The sequence below is a fragment of the Melospiza melodia genome, chromosome 4 (assembly GCF_035770615.1).
Source record: "Melospiza melodia melodia isolate bMelMel2 chromosome 4, bMelMel2.pri, whole genome shotgun sequence".
Classification (NCBI taxonomy): domain Eukaryota; kingdom Metazoa; phylum Chordata; class Aves; order Passeriformes; family Passerellidae; genus Melospiza; species Melospiza melodia.
Window position 1 is genome coordinate 13,411,942 of NC_086197.1, and position 16,138 is coordinate 13,428,079.

Consider the following 16,138-nt stretch of genomic DNA (forward strand, 5'->3'; position numbering starts at 1 on the left):
AATATAACACCACCCATCTTACATAAGTTTAGTATCACTTTCCCTGAAAGTGTAGTCTTTTGTAACTGCAAAAAGGAAGCTGAAATGTTGCCTCATAACGTGGATCTTTTTTTCTGCATTTAGAGACATACATATATTTTATTTATTAAAGCACTTAGGGCTTGAAAAGGCCACTAATAGGTCCAGTATTGCTCCTCCAATCACTGCAAGAAATTTCAGTCCTGATCAGAGAGCACCAATATAGTAAGTTCAGAAAAAAGAAAGATTTTAGGATACTTCAATACAACTCCTTGAAATAATGTTGATTTCTTTTAACAAACACAGGTTCATTCTACTAAAATGATGGATTTTTGATGAATTATATGGATGGAAGTGTTGGAAAAAAGAGATGTTCACCAAAGCACTAACAAGTTCTGAAGCAATGACCAGCATTTACTTGAGTAAAAAAGGTGATTTTGTGATTAGGGAGCATTCTAGATGTATCCTCAAGGCATGTGAATTGGGTTTTACATAAAAGCCACCATAAAATCTTAAGAACAGTCAAAAGAGATAACTGAAGAAACTAATTTTTGAGCTAAACAAATTGCTGTTTCCATTGAACTTTTTACCTTTTTACCTGAAACTGTGTTTTTGACATCCCTATTACAGCTGCAGTTTATTTGTCTGGTTCAGGAAAGAATTGGGCATATTAATGGAACTTTTCTATTTCCAGATTAACTCCTTTGAAAGTGAAAAAGAAGTCACCTTTATTGTAAAGCATAAGCCAAATGTATTCAGGTTCCTCTCCAGCTGCTGTGCTGACATGGACTGAAAGGTTAAGTGAAAAGTGACTGCAAGTGCAAGGGACTTCTAAATACTTTTATTGATTGCAGAAGCACCAACCTTCAAAGTCTCAAGTCTCAATGCTGTGATAGCACTAGGATTACCATATTGAGAAATGTAGGTATTATATTTAGGACATTTTCTCACAGCACTTTTATTTTGGACTTGAATTCCCTGCCTTATGTAATCTTACAGGCCAGCACTGCCAGATTAACAATTGGTGTACACTGACTTGCTTGGGTATATTCTGAATTAAGCCAGACCAATCTGTTTTGGAATTTCGTAACCCTGTAGGGAGTGTCAAGAGCAACACAAGGCACTAAAATAGCAAATGTGGAAACCTGGACACGATTCCTGTGTCTGTGCTGTTTGATTTCTTGCTGCAAGCATTCCACGTGGTGACAGGAGGCTCATCTGCCTCTTTTCTGGCTCCTCATCAGCTCCGTGGCGCGGCGGGCGCTGCACGGGGATGTCTGAACCCAGGCCAAGGGCAAGGAAATGTGCTGCTCTCTCTGGTAGTAGTGAGCTGATGAAGGTCACTTCTTTAAAAGGAGCAACATGATAGTCTCCAAGCAGAGAGGAGAAACCCCAGCCAAAGAACTGTCACTCTTGGACCTTCAAGATTTATGCTTCGTATCCGTTTTTTTGCAGGATTTCTGCTGGGGCTTCCTTTTATCCATGTCTTCTTGTATTTCCAAAGGGAAGGCCTTCAGGTTTTCTTTCACACAGGGGAGGCAGAAACTTTTGGAGTAGAACAGACTACAGTTCTGTGAAGAAAATAACAGTTCTGTAAGGAAATAACTAGCATTACTACACAAAATGGAAATGCTTACATTCCAGTCTCATTAAACTGCATTTATATTTATAATTCTACTAAAATGAATTATTCTTCTTCTAGGCTGAAATATTCCAGCAATTCTTTCTTCTTTTCTTACTTTTTCTTTCAACTTTTCTTACTCAATAATTCTAACATGTGGTTAGAGCCAACTGGGTGAAAAATAAAACCCCCAAAGCAACTGTCCCACTGCTCCTATTAAAGTGACCTTCACCAGCTCCCTGCTACAGGGAATAGCAACACCCCTCCTTCAGCTGCCTTCTCCTTCCAGCTCCATGCATGGGTTTCCTGGCCTGCTCACTGGATTCCAAATAGGATTTCATGGCTAAGCTGCAGCTGGTGTTGCTGATGGATTATACCTGGAGAGTGAATAAAGGTGTAAGAGATTCCATGGGTTTTACTGAAACAGCAGAGTTTTCCTCTAAGTCTTGCTTGATGAAGATTTCTACCTCTTGGGAAGATCTTCCAAATTCCTGCAATGGAGTGTGAGACTTGGAGCCTCAGCACACTCTTCCTCACCAATCTCCACAAAAATGGCCTAAAGACCCACACAAGTACCAAGTGCTGGAGGCTCTCACAACAGACCATCGTTTCTATAACTCCCAAAAACCTATTCTTATTTCCATTAACCCATGCACTTGTACTGTCCTAGGAGACTACTAAAAAGTATCAATATCACTATTGTATCAATATCACAGAGGTGTCCAATAACCAGAGTAGTTAAATGAACTCCATTCATCTGAGACAATTCAAGTGAGATTTCATCCCTTACCCTCAATAAATGTACTCACTGGTTAAAACCTAGAACCACACCTGGTACTAAAGCTTGAGCTAGTGGCTCTCCTCTGAACTCTTGGTGGTAAAATATAAAAGCTGCTGTGCACAAATATTTTTTTACTATCCCTGTTCTGTTCACAGCTCATACAGACCCAATATTTTTTTTTCCCTGGAGCTGTAACCAGATGTTAGTAATTGAATAGAAAGAAGCAAAACTGACAGAACATTTAAATGTATTTGCAATACAGAGTTTGGACAACTGGAAGAGAAACTAATTAATGTATTATTCCTTTGCTCTGCAGCAAGACTTGACATCCCTGGTTCTCTTGATGTGCTGATCACCAAATTCCAAATAGGATTTCATGGGTAAGCTGGAATTGGTGTTGCTGATGGATTATTCTTGGGGATTTAAGAATGAATAAAGACATCAGTTTAGATAGAACTGGACAAATGGATTCCCTGGGTCTTACCTAAATAGTAGAGTTTTCCCCTTGCCATTGTCATTTGCAGCTGGCCTTTCTCTGGGAGCTAGGCTTGGCTATCCCTGTGTTCCTCTCCTTGTTTTTGTTTCTTATGTCACTATCTGGGTTTTAGCAGCAGACTCAGATGATAATTATATCAAAATCACAATCAGCCTGCTTCCATGTGACTTGGAAGCTTGGGGAACAACTTGTCTTCATCTATTGTCCTTTTCTGCATTGACTGCCAGGCCCTTCATCCTCAGGAATGAGTGTGAGGCCTCAGTCTCTGAAAAGCCCTGAAAGTGGATTTCAGTTGCACAACCTCCAAGCCTATTGTTTTTTGTCTCTTGGTATCCTTAATACATTAAGCTGCCAGTTTAAAGGGGGAGATTAGAGTTTCAGCTGGCCTGGCTATTGTTGCTTGCATTGCCAAATGGCACACAGGCCCCAATGTCCCAAAGGTGGCCACTGGGCCATGGCAAAGGGGGGGAGAGGCAGGTGGGATCCCCACTGTCAAAATGTAGCTCCTCACAGGTAAAACAGGTGCTCAGCTTGCATTCTTTTGGCTGAAACGAGTTGCTAGTGCAGATTTTGGCCACTAGGAACTGGAGAAATCATGACTATGAACCCCTGAGCATGTAACCATAGTCCTGCTCTCTCTGTCCTGGGATTTTCAGCCTAATTTTTCTTTCAATGCCCTACAAATTAAACTTACCATGTAGAATTGAGCCCTTCTTTTAAACCCTTATCCTTATGCAGTTCTGTGTTTAATCAGATGATTCTTTAACGTGTTTTCTCCCTTCCATGACCAAGGCAGGAGGGGGCCATTTCAATTCCAAATTTAATAGTCCAATTCAGGCAAAACTGCTGCCAAATCATGCTGCCATAGTTTATTTCTGTTTTGACATGAATCATGGCTGAAAGTAATATATATATAGGGATGGTATCTACCACAATACGTAAAGGAAAGGCTCTGCCTGTCCCTGTCCAGGGCTGACCCCACATGACTGGAAGTTGAGTGGGAAGCAGCTGTAGTATTACATTTATCACTTAATGCCTACAATCATGTGCTCAGTCACCTTCTGCTGAGGTGAGCAATAAGGGATGAAACTTGCTCCCTTTCCTCCTTTCTTCTCCAAAAGCCACCTTTTTTCCATGTCTTTAGAAAGTGTTGCAATAAAACAGAACTATTTTAAATTACTAATATGGTCAGATTATATAATTTCCTCTCCCTTTTTCTGAAGGAGTAATAGGAAGACGGGCACTCAACCTGCCCAAAGACTTTTAAAAGCATTTTTATTATCTTCCTTTTTGTGTGGTTTTGGCATGTTTTAAGACATTACAAATAATCATTGGAATTATTCCCAGCTGGATCAGAACTAATGGCACTTACCAAGGCACTCTGATAAAGGACTTAAGCAGGGTGATACAGGCTACAAAATGATTGAAGTAAATTGAGTAAAGCTTCAGAGGATATTTGGAGATATTTAAGTTTATGAACACTATACAGAACAGCTCTAAGTCATGACTTTTACTGGCACAATAAAAGGAAATACACTTCAGCTGGCATGGGTTGTCTCATGAAAACCCTAAAATCTGATCTGTCTCTCAAGGTCAGAAAAGTCTTAATTTTGCCACATGTTAGGTTAATTCTATTCTGAATTACCACAATTTAAAAAGCAACCTGTCACTAAAACCTTTCCAATTGGTCCAGCTTCTTTGCAAAGAGGCCCAAGAAAGTATAATTTTCTTCAGCTTCAATTCCTGTGTTTTAACATTTAACTCAGTTCAGGAGTGAATTGATGTACTTGGGTCAAGCACAAGCAGGAACCACAGCCAATACAAAGATATTATTCTACCTTTGTCTCTCTCTATTGCCTTGGATAAGTTTTTCCTTCTCTGAACTTTATTTTTCTTACATGAAGAGGAATAGTATGTGTTTGCTTACTTTGTGGTGTGGGTGTTTAAAGCACTAATTATCATTTCTGCAGATCTCTTTCAATGTTACCTAAGCAGTATTGCTAAATTCATTTTGAAACCATAGTCATATGTGTGATTCACTATCTGGCCTGGCCAGTTTGGTAAGAAATTCATTCTCAATTATTTACAATCAATGTTTTACTTTGAATGATACCATCAGGGGAATCTTGAAAACTCAGATAACAAGCAGTAAATGACTGACAGATTTCCACAACAGGCAAAATAAGCAGGACTTTCAAAAAGATTAGAAGCTTCTATTAGCTCACTGCAAGTATCTTCCATTCATTGCCAAAACCAAGGTTAACTGAAACAAACACACCTTTTCAAAGAAAAAGCCCCACCTTCATTCAGAAAATCACAGTGTGTGCAAACCCTGAGAGGCTGAAATGCTCTGTTTCTGACAGTTGGAAATATCTGCTGAATCCTTCCTAAATTCAAGACACTTGATTTGGGAATGAGAATAGTTAAATATGCTCAAGTTTGTCCCAGATGTGTCTGTGTTCCAATTCCTCTGCTGTTAAAAAGGAAGGATAAACCTGGCATGTCAGGGCAGGAATCAAGCCCCTAAGCCCAAATTCTCTGAGTAGCTGCTCTTGGCTCCTCGTTGGGCTGTGTGGGAGGGAGTCAGCCCCTGCCACAGCAGGGACAGCAGGGAAGGTCCTGCTCATGTCAGCTTTGCCTCCACACAACTGCCCTGGCTCTTTCCAGAGAACCTGGCTCTGGAAACTTGAGCCCAGCCACCACGGCCACAACCAGAAAGTGCTGGCACTTCACCTAGTCACAGCCTACTGGTAGCTCCAGAATAGAAAAATCCAAACCAAACCTTCTGAGCTGCAATCACTTTTGGTGATTTTCAGTCACTTAAATGTCAGAAGAGACTTCAGAGATAGGATGCTGAGAAGTACTCCCAGTGCAGGTAGCTGGGTGTGCAAGCTCCCATGCCAGCTGCACACTGTGCCATGGATGGCAGGAAACAACTGGAGCCCCCGTGCCAGGAATGGGCACAGATCCCTGCCCTAACAAAGGGCCCAGGGCCCTGCATCACAGTCTGGGAGAGGACTGGTCACCCTGAGACTCTGCAGGAGCCAGTGAACAGCAGGAAGACCCCAGACCCAAATTTCCCCATGGGATCAGGTGCACAGACTGTAGGGGTATAAAAGCCCAGGGGTTTGGGGCCCCTCCCAGAGGAAGCAGCCTGAGCTGCTCCTGCTACTGCACAATTCAAGTATTAAACCTTTTTTTCCTGAAATTGGACCTGACAAACCTGGGTAAGAAGTTTCTTTAACAAGGAAATAAACCCAATCAGGAGAAAGGTGTTACTGCATGCTCCTCTCAGCCCATCCTTGGTGCTGGCTGCCACAAGTCAGAATAGCAACTAAACTGAGCCAAGTGTGCCAGGATCCTTCTGGCTGTGCCTGCCCAACTCCCAAAATCTGAGACTCACAGCAAACAAAGGGGCCAGTTCTGCACTGAGAACAAGGAATTAAGACAAGTAATTTTACACCACCTTTCTGGACTGCACTCATTTCACAGTTTAAGGTTTCCTTCCAGCTGCTACTTAAATTCATTCTTCCTCAGAGAGCAAGCATGGCATGGTACAACTCTCTTCCCTGCTCACTTTAAACATTAACTTTTGCAAATAGGATGAAGCCCTGTGCTGTGAATCTAAACCTAATAAACCCCAGACATTTATATTCCCTTTATGGAAAAAAAACCCCAATCTACTACTGTGTGTGATCTATACTATTACATTTCCTGGTGCTAAGAAAGTAGAAAAGAGCACTCCTTGTGCTTGAGAGGCTGGACTGTGCTTATCTGTAAGTAGAACACTCACAATGCTGATCATTTGAATTTAATACTGAGAGCTTCATCTGGTGGAATCCACAAGAACATACAATTGTGTACAATTAACATGCAAATACTAGTAGGACAAGGAGGAATGGTTTGCCTTAAAAATTGATTGTTTGGGATTTTGCCATTTGATCTTTCTCTGACAAGTCACCAGGACTGGAACAACAAGCAATTATTAAAGCAGCTTGTTTTGCTTGTTACTTACTGTACCAACACACACTGCTCTGCTACACAAACTGCATTGAGACCTAATGATGAGGAACTTGTCCTTGCCAGGGGTGAAAGGATCCCTCATGACACAGGCTTCTTCCAAAAGCCTGCAAAAGAATAATTTCGGCCTTTTAAGTGTATGCTTCACACTTGTAATTGATTTGCTCCTCTTGCTGTTGTGCATGAGGCAATGCAGCAGCTCTGCAGCTCCTTTTCTCTTCAAAACCTTCAACTCTGCAGCTGCCTTCAGTCCTACACTGTACTTCCTTTCTTTCTTCCAAAAGCAGAGCAACTGGTGAGCCTGTCAGTGTCGTCTTACTAAGCTTTTCTCAATGCTCTACCTTAACTATCTTCCATTTTTTGTAACAGGTATTCCTTAGCATGGCCAACTTCAGTATCTTCAGTACCTTGTCAAGTTACCATTTCAATTGCACAGCTTTTAATCAGAGGTTCTCTTCCAAAGCTGTGTGCATGTGAGTATGAAACACAAAGGTTTTTTCTCTTGGTTATGTTGCTGCTGTAAAGCTGAGGTCCCCAGCTCCTGAGAGCAGAAGCTACCAGCACAGAGCCTTACAGACACCTCCAATGTGCTTTCTTTATGTCACAGACTGAACTACTTGCTCCAGGGTGTTGAGGGAGTGCATTTAATAATAATTTAGCAACCTGCTTGGGAAAAACTAAAGCTTTATTTTTTCTGGGAGCTCCAGGCAAAATAATACAGAAGCCAGTTGAGCATCTGTCTGCACAGGACACACAGCAAGGCTTCCTCCTGGGCTTAAGTAAAAATTGGATTATGGGAATAATATGGATAAAAGGTAATCTGTCAACTAGTACTGCCTTCTCCTTGTCTCCACACACAGAGAAGTGTGTGCAGGAGTGTGTCCAGCACTGTGTTCCTCTCTCCTTTTTCTGTCCACTCAAACAGAAAATGATTTGCCCAGAGCCTTCCACTGTTAGGAAAGATCAGGCATTTCATCATGGCAGATCACCCTGTCAACAAGCCCCTGGGATACAAAGGCAGGATTGTGTTTGCAAAGTTCCTCTTGCAGGATTCCCAGCCCTCATCAGTGCAGGGCCATTTGACAAAGGCCCCTGTCCAGCACATTTCCTGCAGCACTGCGTTTGGGATGTGAGCAAGCCAAGAAAGATGGGGTGTGAAGCTGTTTCTTAAAGCCATCTAGAGAAGTGTGATGCTTCAGCATTATTCTTTTGCTTTTGGCACCTGAGCAATCCAAATAAAGCTGGGTGTTAACTCTGATTTTGGATAACCTAAATTAAGATTCACATTCAGACCCTTCAGGAATGGACCTGATCAAAGGTGAGACATTGCTCTGCTGAGTGGGAGAGGGAAAACAAGTAGCACTGTGGGGTTTGGAATGATAAAAAGACAGCTGCCCAAGGACAACAGCCCCAGCAGGTGGTGATTAACAGCTGTTTCCATTCTTTAAGAAACTGAACAGTCTTATTGAGGTGAAATGCTGAGTACATGCCTGACTTCCAGCTCCAGAGAGTTCCTGAACAAGTCATTGTTGACCATTATGGCCTCCACCAAGCTATTCTTGCATTTAAAGCAAGGTGCTTTATTTTATGGGGAGTTTAATGTCTGCAGGCAAAGCTGTAACTGCATAATTCCTGGTCAAACTATCCCTATTTAGCAGAGAGAGAAAAGGCTTTGGTCCCTGAAAATATAAATACATTGTGAGCACTCACACACCCTGATGCTGCATGGTCAGACAAAGGATTGTCCAATCCGCACAAAAAGCACTGCTGGTCAGAACTCCACATCATGCCAGAGAGCTCTAAGAAGTGTTTTTGCCATATATATTGCATTCATGCTGTGTGTATATATTGCTCAGCTCAGGGAGGCTCAGTGAGGGAAGGGCTATTCCCAGAAATACCAGGCTGGCAATCAGCAGTGTTCTAGCAAGAAAACATTGGTAGAGTAGGCAGGGAGGCTAGGAAATAGGTTAAATACAGATTTCTGCATGGTATTGAAGCAGGCCACAAAAACTTATTGTTGTTTTTCCTACCAGCACTGACAATTTTTAACATTCCTTCCCCTTGGGAAAAAGGAGATCACTTTAACCACCAAGCCTCATGTTCAGGGTCAGTAGAGCACACTATTGAACTCATGTAGTGCACACTGCAAGGATTCTAATGCTCCTGGCAGAAATGAAGTCTGTGATCTCAGAGGGCACTTACACAATTGAGTGAGAGTTTGGTGACATCTGCCCATAATTTGTGTACAACGCTGATAACTCACACAGCTCATATCTGAACTCTCCTGCTGTCTGAACTTCTTTAGGAGCATCCATTTTTAAGCTACCTGCAAGAAACACACACACAAAAAAATCCTTTAGCCTCAAAATGCAATGCTGGGAACATATCTGCAAGAAGATTAAAGTGACCTGCGACATCTGGCTTTGCAAATTAAAACCCAAAGGAAAACTGACAACTGCAGACCTTGATTAGTAAGTATTTTCTCCCAAATTAAGTTCATTTCCTATGTTCCAGTTAAATTTTCAAATTCCTTAGACAGGTCTATAAACTGCAGACTGGGAGCCTAACTATAAAGTTCACCTATTAATTTGGAAGATCCATGAAATAACTCTGGTGACAAAGCACATGGCTGTGATCCCAAAAACCCTCTGCTCAGCTGAGGTCTGCACGCTCTAAGTGCTTCCCAGGACACTGCTCCCTACCTGCTGCCATGCAGAATTCCAACCCAGTTCTGCAATGCCCACCTCCTCCCTCAAACTGAGGCCAGGAAAGGGTTTGGGACCTCACTCAGGAGGAGGTACCAGGAAGGTGTTTGCAAAGAAAAGACTGTGTCTTTTTCTTTGCTTCTGGTTCACCTTGGAATAGAGTTTTGGAAGCTTACCCCTGCCTCCCTGTTCCCATCTGGCTTTCTAAGGAAATGAGGCCAATGGAATCATCCTATACTTTGATAAGGTGTTGGCCCATTCCAGCCACATGGGACAAAGGAGCAGTCACCTTTAAAAGAGTTTAGATACTATAACTTTGATGAAAACAGGCAGAAGGAGAAGACTGCTTCATCCTCCTAGAGAAGACCCATATATTTCTGGTATCCAACACCTTGGTCCATGGTTTCTGTCTTACTAAATCACACTAGTTACTAATGCAGTAAGAAAAAAAAAAAAACAAACAAACTTTTTCATTTTCTTCTTCCAATGTTTTTCCCCTTATTGCTTTTAATGAACTCAATTGGCTTGCAGAGGAATCCAACAGCTGCTAACAGTAGCACAAGGTGAGAGGCAGAACTGCAGCACCAGCAGAAAGGCAGGGCTGAGATGAGGGACCTGCACATCCCTCTTTTGGTGACAGTGGGCTGCTATTTCTGCTTGCCCAAGAGAGTGAAACTGAATCCTCAGAGCCATCTGCTGACAAGGTGAACTAGGGGCAAGGTGAAGCAGAGCTGGGACTACTTGTCATCTAATGTTCCAGAAGAACAGGGAGATCCTCAGAGGCTTCATGACAGGCATCCAATTCAGAAAGTCCTAGCCTGTTAAACCCTGAAACCTATTTTTGGAAATAATCTCCCTTAGCTCATCACTCCTTTACCACCAGCCTTTCCACAGCCATTCCTGGCATTTCAGTAGCACAGAGTTCTTCAGATGTAACACAAATGGGGCTGGACACTGGATTTATAAATAAATTCACCTTGAGAACACCTTAGGAAGCTATTTTTTCACTAATTATATGACCCTTGGATATGATGTGCTTTCCCTACCTCACAGGGATGATGGAGAGCATTTAATTAACTCAAGTGCTTTCAGATTTGTCAGTTAGTTGTATGACATGTACATGCTACCCATTTCTTCTCCCTGTATATTGTAATTCAGATTCTTCACACTATGAGCTAACTCAGTTAAGAAGTCTGCTTTTTGAATCCTGCATTTCTGTAATCAGTCTTCCTTAAAAAGGAGAAATCATTAACCTCAAAGAAGTAGAGTATGGAAAGTCATTTGAATCAAATTGAGAAGACTATAATGCTGACTTTTTCTTTAAAATGGTGCAAAACACCAAGAACCACAACAACAAAAAAAGAAGTATTTATGGCAGTGAGGGTCATAGACTTTGGAATGAATGTGTCCTGATCCCAAGTTAAAATAACAGCCCTGGGTTGAGAGCTGAAGCACATTAGATATAGAAACACCTGCTCTCTCACAGACCATGGCATGTAGAACAGAATCTGTTCAATGCCTACCACTGGGAAGGAATGATATCTATGTCCAAACACATTTTTGGCTATGCCAGTTGAAAAGCATATGATCCTGCCTGCAAGGCACAGATGAATTTATGATGCTTTCCATCTTACTCCCAGCTTACAAGTCACTGGTAGCAGCTGTACCAAGTTTTATTTCACTGGGAACATCATTTGTCCTGAGAGCATGTCTACACATCAGCATTTGGGAAAGTTAAGGTTCCTAATCAAAGCTGAGGTCAACGAATGCACAGATTTCAGAGTTAAATGCTCCCATTCAGAAGTAAAGTTTGCTGTACAACAAAGTAAAGACATTTCCTTCTGAAGAAAGATATTTAATGTCAAGTTCATGCATGTGCTTCACACCTTTAGTCTAAATTGCCAAGCAGACAAGTCCTGAGATGCACTTTCTCACAAAGAGTGGCTTCCAAAAAGTTCATTTGCTTTGAATAACCATGGCTTTATGCCATAAACCCAGCTGAGCCAGACAAAGGTTTATCACAATGGTCAGCTCATTGGTTTGGCACTACATGCCATCCTAGCAGGATGTGACAGTGTGCCAGGTGTTTGTCTGCCCTCCAGACATGTGAAGCAGAGTGAGAACTCATTTCTCTCTAGCAAACCAGCAGCAGGATAAAGGACCTCTTGAGGAAAATGTCCCTTCTTAGTAATGACAGATAAATTTGTGGTCACAAGCAGCCCAAACCATCACCAGGTGCTACCACTACGGGGTTTTTTCACCTTGGAATGTTCTGAAGCAGCACAGTATCACATCACAAGTCTGTCTGGCTGACAGGTCTTTGACAACAGCTTGTCTAGAACTGAATTCTGCCTGAGCACTTTCCACTCTGACTGGAAGCCACAAGGTATTTTAACACATCTATACCTGACACACATGCCCAGCTCTTCTGGAAAGAACACAGATATCCACATGCTTGGGTAACCACTGAAGCAACAAGCTCTACAGAAGCTACTGAACTAACATGCTCCACATGCTAGGTCAAGCCTAGAGTGCTGCAGGATGTGTGTGAGGTTGGCTCACATATCCTGGCAAAAGGTGAAGCACACAGATTTCAGTGCCATAGTAAGGAAATAACTGCAGTAAAAGAAAGGCACAGGTTGGGTAGTGCTGAAGGAGTGTTTCTCTGCAACTGATACCTGATAAAGACATGGGGAAACGGCTCTCAGTCCAGTTCTCTGGAGACTCCTAAAGATTTAAGGGCAATTCGGGTTGGAACACACTGCTCAGAGGCCTGGAAGGCATGCCAGAAATCATAAATCACCCTTAAATTGTCAGGGTCAGTGGCAGTAGCACAGATAAGTAATCTGATTTTCTTTGCTTCAAACCTCATTAGCACAAGTATTTACAATGCATAGGTTAAGCCCCTCTTAATACTCCACAGGAGACTGCTGTATTTCTGAGTCACTGATAGACAAGAGAAACCATAGAAGAAACAAAGTACCTATAAACAGATGCAGACTTTGATTTGAGAGGCTGTCAGATAAAACCAACATTGACACACCCTTAATCCTCTTCTAAGAAACCCTTGTTTCTTTTACCTGCCAGGATTTTCCTGCAGAATTCACTGTTGATGACAATAATCTATTAAAATATCCACAACTCGATTTTCTACATGTAGGAATGCTCTCTAGTAGAAGGGCAGTCCATACCCTGGCATGTGTCAGTGTTTGGTGTGACAGATTTTTAAACACACTTCAGCACCAGCAACTTTGCCTTCTTCAGAAAATCTGCTGCCTAATTGATCAGGCAGGAGATAAAACAGCAGAACCTTCTGACTTGCTAGTTAATCCCCAGGTGAACAACTTTCTTCCTCCTGTTCCTTCATGCTACAGCCCTGAAGGCATGTTCAGGTCACCTGTGGCTGCCTCCCTGCTCTTCCTTTGAGGTGACTTACCTTGGGTTCAGCATGAATTAGCCCAGAACTGCAATTTCACAAGGTGTGATCAGAACTTTCATCCTTACTCACTCTCCCAAAGATCACTTGATTGAATTAAACCTTGATTTGTTGCAGCACCCTTTTCTCCCAGGCTGGGGAGTTGTGCTGGCATTCTCTGCTTGGAAGGAACAGAGATGCCTGCAGGCTTCCTTCTAGCCATGGGACACAGAGCAGCAGGATAAACAGTCTAGATGTGAAAGCCAGCGTGTCTTCTGAACAGTTGTAGGGACAGAGGAGTAACACAGACAGGCAAATCAAACCCCTTCCTTAGGTATAAAGGCCTTCTGAACACACAGTGAATCTCAAAAAGTCATCTATACCTAAGATCCAGGATTTCACAAAGCTGAGAAACCAACACTCAACAAAAACTAAGCCCAAGTGCCCCTTACTCAGAGATGCCTACTCTAAATTAGGCAACATTTAGTAAGAATCTTAAATTAGGTGGGAAGGTAAAGGTTCACACAGGAAGGCTGCACAAGGCATCATCTATCCATAACACAAGAGATCCAAACATGAAGTGTTGCTGAAGTGATCATCAGTTCTGGATCACAGAACAGTTATTCTTTGCCAAAATGGAAAAAACAGATCTGAGGTCAGATTTCATTAAATCTCCTTCTGGTTCAACCGTGATAAAAAATCAACCTACAGCAATAGTAACCCTCTGTTCTGAACTCATTTTGTCTCCCTTCCACACTGCAGCTCCCTATTAGAAATTTGTTACATTAACAGCCATAGTGGGGAAGAGAAAGTTGCTCTATTAATATATAAGTGATCACCATTACTTTTTAAGTTGTCCTTAAAAAAAGTTAAGTGCATGGCCACACAGGTACCACTGAAAGTATCAGCTTGGTTAAGCACAACCTAAACTTAGTGCAATACTTTCCAACAGAGTCTAAAAATAGGAACACCAAGATTTTGTGGAAATACAGGAGAGGCTAACACAGTATTTCAGGAAATAAGTCACTGTCATTGGACATAATCCTAAAAGGAAGAAATAGAGCTCCAGTGATTCATCTCCCTACAGAAAGCAAAGTTGGGACTATAAGGAAAGACTCAGCCCCACGACATGGTGTTGCATGTGACAATGTCCATGCTGTGGAGCTGGTGCCGAATTTCTCCTGTGACCAGGAAGATGTTCAGCATTAACATACCTGGGAAAGGGAATTTCTTCCAATGAAGTGTGACTGCAGCTCTCAGTTTGTTAGGACTGAGCTCGAGTTGGGAACTGCAGAATGAAGCAAAAAAAAAACCCAAAAGAAACCACCAACAAAACTATCCAGAAGGAAAAGCAAACAAAACTACCAGAGGAGTGAAAGAAAACCTGGGAATAAAGACAGGCATGTCCCTGCCTAAAACTTCTGCATGTACATGGCCCAGCACACCTTCTGCAGCCATGCTCATTTCCTCTGGGACATGCTCCTCAAGGTTTGTTATCCCATCTGGTGTGAACAGTGAGCACAGAAAAACAGCAGAGAGGTCCTCTGGCAGCACATCTGATGGAGCAAAGCCCACCATCACCCAACCCTTCAAAAGTTCTTTTCCCAGACACTTGCTGGGAATTGTCACAAACATTTGCAGAGTTCCTTGTTTCACACCTTCACACCAACCAAACCTTCATTGGTTTCAGTTTACAGTGGAGGTTATGAAGACTTTTAGTCAGGAGTTAGCAGCTTCCAAACCTCCTGACATACACCTGTGTCAAATTCCTGTCTTCTAGCCAAGCAGCAATATGGAACAAGGTGAATCCAGGCAGGCACAAGACTTCCTGAATTTTTAGCAATGTTTTCAGGTTACTCTGTTTGCCCCTGTCAGAAAGACTTGGCTTCCCAACTAGTACTTGGATTACTTTGCCCAAAAACCATGCAGGTACTGAAGCTGCACTTCTTTCAATACCTGATACATCAAACAGGTATCAAGGCACATATACAAGAACTACTTCCACAGTTCTCTGTAGGACACAGAGAAATATGTGTTCTTAGACAGCTGAAGACCTGTTTTATCACTGAGTGCCAGGCCATTCCTTTTGTGCATGCTCTGTACCCTGCACAGTCTGTTCTCCAGAGGGTCTATACTTATGCTCTTTCCTTCCAGAAGTTCTTTTGGACAAATTTACTTCTCTGTTCATCACAGGTAAAACAGAAGAAAAATGGCTTTTTTCTCATATGACAAATGTAATCATGGCTGGAGATGTGTGGATCCTAGAATTCACTAAAACCAGAGTGGACTGCTCCTCCTGGGTCCCATGTTATGAAGGCAGACACATAACATTTTCACAGTTCTGACTTTTTACCCAAGGACCTCAAAATCCACCAAGAATTGGCAGCATCCTCATGTCACAGATATTTAATAAACTTTTCTTTGGCTTTAGATCTCCATCTGTCCAGTACACACAGACAGGTCTGACCAGGATTTCACTGAGGTCCAAAAAGAAAGTGTGGGCTCAGAGTAGAGCTAATTAAGCAGCAAAGCTGATGGGGTCTTGACAGAAATTGTATGTTGACCATGTTTTTCAAAGTTTTTCAAAGGTCTAGGAAGAGAAGGCTTAAAAACACTCTGATGTTTCATGCCACATTTAAATTTGTGCTTCTCTTCTGCACATACACATGACTCCAACCATGGTTAATGAGTAATTACTTCACTCATGTTGGGAAAATTATGACAAAATGAACAAACAGCTGGGGGAGAAGATGTAGTGCAAAGTTATTATGGCCTGCAGTTAAAAGCAGACTTCAAGGGAGGCAGCATGGTTCAGGTGTTAGATGGGCAGCAAAAAAGAAAACAGAGCAGGTGAGGACGTCTTCACCAGGCTCTGACAAAAGGAGCAAAAACCACTTGCCACTCCTTGATTTTTCCAGGCCTGGACTGAAGAATAAACAAGCCCAAACCATTGCAACCACATAGATAATATGTTCCTTTCTTAATCCAAATCTCAGGTTTTGCCTGTCTATTGGGAATTTTGGGGCTTGTAACAACTTTTTTGGTGTAGTGATTTTTGTAGTAGTAAAAACACTGATTTAGT

The 16,138-nt window shown here is 42.1% G+C and overlaps 1 protein-coding gene across 1 annotated transcript; it reads right to left on the reverse strand.

Annotated features, from left to right (window-relative positions):
- Positions 1-1,439: 1,439 nt before the first annotated feature.
- CDPF1 (cysteine rich DPF motif domain containing 1) lies at positions 1,440-9,251 on the reverse strand. Its single transcript, XM_063155790.1, has 3 exons — positions 9,139-9,251; positions 6,932-7,043; positions 1,440-1,589 (listed from the first exon to the last, which is right to left on the reverse strand). Exons 1-3 carry the CDS (start codon positions 9,249-9,251, stop codon positions 1,440-1,442), a joined length of 375 nt encoding a protein of 124 aa, XP_063011860.1.
- Between the last annotated feature and the right edge of the window lie 6,887 nt (positions 9,252-16,138).

Excerpts from the sequence above, each read along its gene's own strand:
- CDPF1 (XM_063155790.1), bottom strand. The coding sequence starts at position 9,251 with ATGGATGCTCCTAAAGAAGTTCAGACAGCAGGAGAGTTCAGATATGAG. Across the intron at positions 7,044-9,138 it reads CCAAACTCTCACTCAATTGT|GCTTTTGGAAGAAGCCTGTG; the intron begins GTAAGTGCCCTC and ends ATTCTTTTGCAG. Across the intron at positions 1,590-6,931 it reads GAGCAGTGTGTGTTGGTACA|AACTGTAGTCTGTTCTACTC; the intron begins GTAAGTAACAAG and ends TTTTCTTCACAG.